Source organism: Asparagus officinalis, chromosome 3 (assembly GCF_001876935.1).
Source record: "Asparagus officinalis chromosome 3, Aspof.V1, whole genome shotgun sequence".
NCBI lineage: Eukaryota > Viridiplantae > Streptophyta > Magnoliopsida > Asparagales > Asparagaceae > Asparagus > Asparagus officinalis.
In genome coordinates this window covers 55,032,002-55,036,160 of record NC_033796.1, presented here as the reverse complement: position 1 = coordinate 55,036,160, position 4,159 = coordinate 55,032,002, and the positions used below count along the sequence as shown (strand labels likewise).

The 4,159-nt window shown below is 46.7% G+C and overlaps 1 protein-coding gene across 1 annotated transcript in view; it reads left to right on the top strand.

Moving 5' to 3' along the window:
• Window positions 1,100-4,159, top strand: part of LOC109835146 (probable indole-3-acetic acid-amido synthetase GH3.1) — a 5,673-nt gene continuing 2,613 nt past the window's right edge. The window contains exon 1 of the mRNA XM_020403135.1: window positions 1,100-1,305. Within this exon, the coding sequence (XP_020258724.1) occupies window positions 1,100-1,305 (206 nt within the window). The remainder of the gene's footprint in view (window positions 1,306-4,159) is intronic.

Below are 4,159 nucleotides of genomic sequence, written 5' to 3'. Positions count from 1 at the left end.
ACCTCTGACAACAATCAACTTATGCGACTTCTCGTGCAATAGGCGATAGGATCTCCAAAGTTGCTCCGATCGGCAATACTTGTCCACTTAATCGGACCGTCTCGTCAAATGGAGGCTATATGTCCATAAAGAATAACTGTTTAGCGTTAACATCACACGCTCTACAGTAAAACCGCTCCAATGAACTTGTTAATCTTTTTTTCAATAAGAATAGCAGTTTCATTATAAAATCCCTAGTGGATTAGAGATTTTCTGAAATTATCCCAGTGGTAATAAAGAAAGTTCTTTCTGAATTTCAGCTCTAAGTGAAAATTGCACGCGCAAGTTAATACTACATCCTACTGCCTTCTAAAATTTTTTCAGTGGTTTCAAGTGAAAAATAACAGAAGTAAAGAAACAGTGGGAAAAGTCTAACAGTATTCAACAATCGTAGCACCAAAAAAATGCGCATGTCTTACAGCGCATGGGGGGATTTTATCCATCGATCGTGCGGCACCGTAATTAGAGACTTAAAGCTACGCCTGAAACACCGCGTTGGCCGGGTTAGCTCTATGGTTTTCCGTAAAGTAAATCGACAAAAGTCTATGTCATTCAAAGTCACAGCATCAAGTCGCTAAGAGGTTCATTCTCTAGGCATAAAGCGGTAGCATGTGGAAACGGACTTAGACAATGCCACCAGCTAGGCCGACTCAACGTAGTCGGTGAAAGGCTTATACAATATCGTTGACGGGTGAGGGTTTGCGCAAAATCCTATGTGGCACACGAAAGGTGTCTTGTATGCGGAATCAGATTGTGAGATAACGTCCGACCTTTAGCAGCATTGCTGAAGGGTTTTTTGGGGTTTGAATTGCTGGGCGCTTATCACCCTTGGCCTCTTCTGGTCCATCAGCTTAATCGACTGTAGAGGCCGAGACTTAAACAGATGAGCCAAATAGAGCAAGTCTCAAAGACTTAGTCAAAATTCGCACGGAAGCCACTCGCAATCCTTAAGTCAAACGTTGAGGTCCAGAGGTCCGCGATGCAAAAACCGAGGAGCGCCCGAGGTCACAGCCAGTGTAATCCAATACTTCCAACATGCTAGGGTGGGAAGACGCTGCGTATGGCGACATCTCAAGTGTGCAAAAATGCAGGGGTCCAGTCCCCTCCCTACAATGACCGAGAAAGGTCGAGGATTGATGGCGCCATACCTTGCACAACAAGGGTTCTAACGCTGGCAAATCCCTTCAACCATGATGCCTTCGAAGCAGAGTGCAGAGGAATAATCCTTAGTACGCACAGAAGGAATCAGCATATGTCTCCAGACAGGTGAGAGATATAGGTCAATTACACCAAAAGTATGATTACCGAATAATGTCATCCAGTGACATCCGCGGAAACATTTTCGAAAAAACTTTTGGAGGGGGTTCTGTAGGAGCTGTCGCGAAATAAATCACGAGATAAAGTAGCTGATCCCCATCCAAAACAGCCGATGATGGGGAGCAGTTTATCAATCTGACGACGTTCCAGAAAAGGCTACACATTTGAAGACTATTCAGTGGAATCGAAATGACGGTACAATCTGACGACTCTTACAGCAACAAATTGAATGAAAGAGCCTAATCGATACTAGGGGACCCGTCCGCAACAATCAACATCGGGAGTTACAGATCTAACGACTCTCACCGATATAGAGAGCTAAAGTAAGGAGATTACAAAATGACGAATGCTTGCATACACTTCGACAGAACGAGAGCTACAAATGCGACGTCTCGCTTCGAAAAATCAAGACGTGGAGAGTCTCCCCACTGTACCAGCATCAGATGGCGGTCGTGTCTCAATACGCAGCGAACCAGGCGAGCTCAAACACAACTCTACAAGCTGCAAAACGCAGCTGCCCAGAAAGCTTGCAACACAGCGTCAGAGTTCGGCCGCCACGGCAGCTCATGTTCGCCGCAAACGGTAGCATTCTAAAAGCTGCAACGCAGTTCAAATGTTCCGGTCCAGCAAACGCAGTCGTCCGAAGCTATCAAAACACAGCTTTTCATGTCCGGCTGGCCTACAAGCACAGCTCCGAAGCCTGCCGCCAAACGCAGGCTTTTCAACAAGATGCCAACGGCAGCGTTCCCAAGTTGGTGGCGCCTGAGCTTGCCGCAAAAAGCCTGCGTTGATGAACGCAGATAATTCAGAATGCACAATCAGGAACGAGGGGAGTTTTGGGCGTTTGACTCGTTCCAAACACGAGCTGAACAGCGGTGTTTCAAAGCCGTTTCCCACGATCTGAGCCGGCATCTCTGGCCACAAACCACAATGCTCAGCCGATGTGATTTAAGGGCGGTTAGCATCGCCATTGAGCCGGCCACTGAGGAGCGAATTAAGGAGGTAGGTTACACCCTTAATCCCTATAAATAACTAAAAATCAATTCAGTTCAAGGGGGCAGTCTGTTGGAACTATCTTGGGCTCGGTCAAGCAGGATCCTTAGAGCATTTCTGGAGGCTTGGGAGATGCTGCAACAAGAGCTCTCTTCATCCTTGGGCTTGAGAACGATTCTGCGTTCAAATCAAACTGCCTTTTTCAAGAGTTTCGGCGAACTCTTTCAGAGTTATCAACTCGTCCAGAGTTTCAAAGCTTGCCACGCAAGTTTCTGCCCAACGTCAAATCGTGAGGAGAAGATGGCATGTTCCAGTGAAACAAAGACGTCGATCATCAACGGAAGACAGAAAGTCCGACGCAAGCATTCGAGAAGGAGGCATCTCATGCGCCACACCAGTGAAGAACCCAGAATTGTAAACAAAGGGAGAATCCGTAGATCATTCTCGCTCTCTTTTTGTAATCGGAATCCTAAATGTAATGGCGATTTGTTGAGAGAATACAAGGTCAAGTTTCTTTCAATTGTATTTTTACTGCAAATTTTCCACCCGAAGCAAAGCATGGTGTTTTAAAGACCTCGGTCTTGGTGACCATCGGATTCTCTGTTTTGTGGCAGGAATGAGATTAGAGTTAGAGGGTCCTCTCGCGTGACATTGTCACCGACCTTACTAAATGACCTTCTGCTTGGTATCACGATGTCATAGGTTTGTTTGAAGCTCTTATACACAGATGGTGTTGTTCGGTTCGCGTCTGGAAAGGAGATATTATTGTGTTTTGGGGAGGTGTTATTCGGGATTCACCATTGGACAACTGTGATTGGTTGCTACTCACCCTATGGGATCAGGGGTCCTTAGTGGTCTGTGGATTATGCGAAGGCTTGTTGGGCGTGTCCTTGTGAAGGATTTCGCTTTGTGTCGGCTCAGTATGAACTGGAGGATTTCAAATGGGTGAAAAATTTGACTCTCTAAAGGGTTGTCTGCCTTGGTGAGACTCATCCGTTCTCCTTTTACTTACCTGTGGGTCTCCATAATTGCAAGATCGAAGTTTCGCGTTCGGTCTAGAATATTGTACTGGGTGCGTCTAAAAGTTCTTGTGTAAGGCGGGCACTGGTAATAGATATTTGTCATTCCGCCTAAGTCTAAATCGGGTTGACTGTTTTCGCTCTTCTCTGTTTTTGGTTTGTTTTTGTGGCTTACTTGGTTTTTGAGACAAAATGTTGTTGAGGGGGACTTGACTGGCTAGGGTTATCCATAGCTGCTTGTCACAAAAAAAAAAAATTCAGCAAATAATATGACATCATTTGCCACCCGTCAGGATTGTAGGATGCGCAACTTGTTGCCGTAGTATGACAATGCGTTCACAGGTAACTCATCTTGTTCCACGAGCGCTGCTTTTCTCCCGCCGGGCAAACCCGATCCGGTGAATCGTTGACCGTCTCTCTGGCAATTGAACGCGGTCACGTGTCCAGAAACCAGACTAGCCAAGGCTGGACCAACGGTCGCCCGACATAACCCACAGCCAGTGGGCCACGCGTGCGCCCCATATCCATACAGGGGAGCCCACCTCGGTCCTGCATCGCTGCACCATGGCGACACCCCGGCAGACGTCAGCAGTGCCTTCCCGGTGTCCCCTTCCGTGCAATGGGCTTCTTCCTTATTGGCCCCCACTCCCGCGCTCTAATAAATAGTCCCGCACGCGCCTTGCCGCCATTATCTTCCCATGAAACCCAATTCCCTCTATTTCTTTACTCTCTTCCGCCACAAAGTTTTTGCATAGAATCCAAATTTAAAAAAAAAAAAATAAATACAGGCT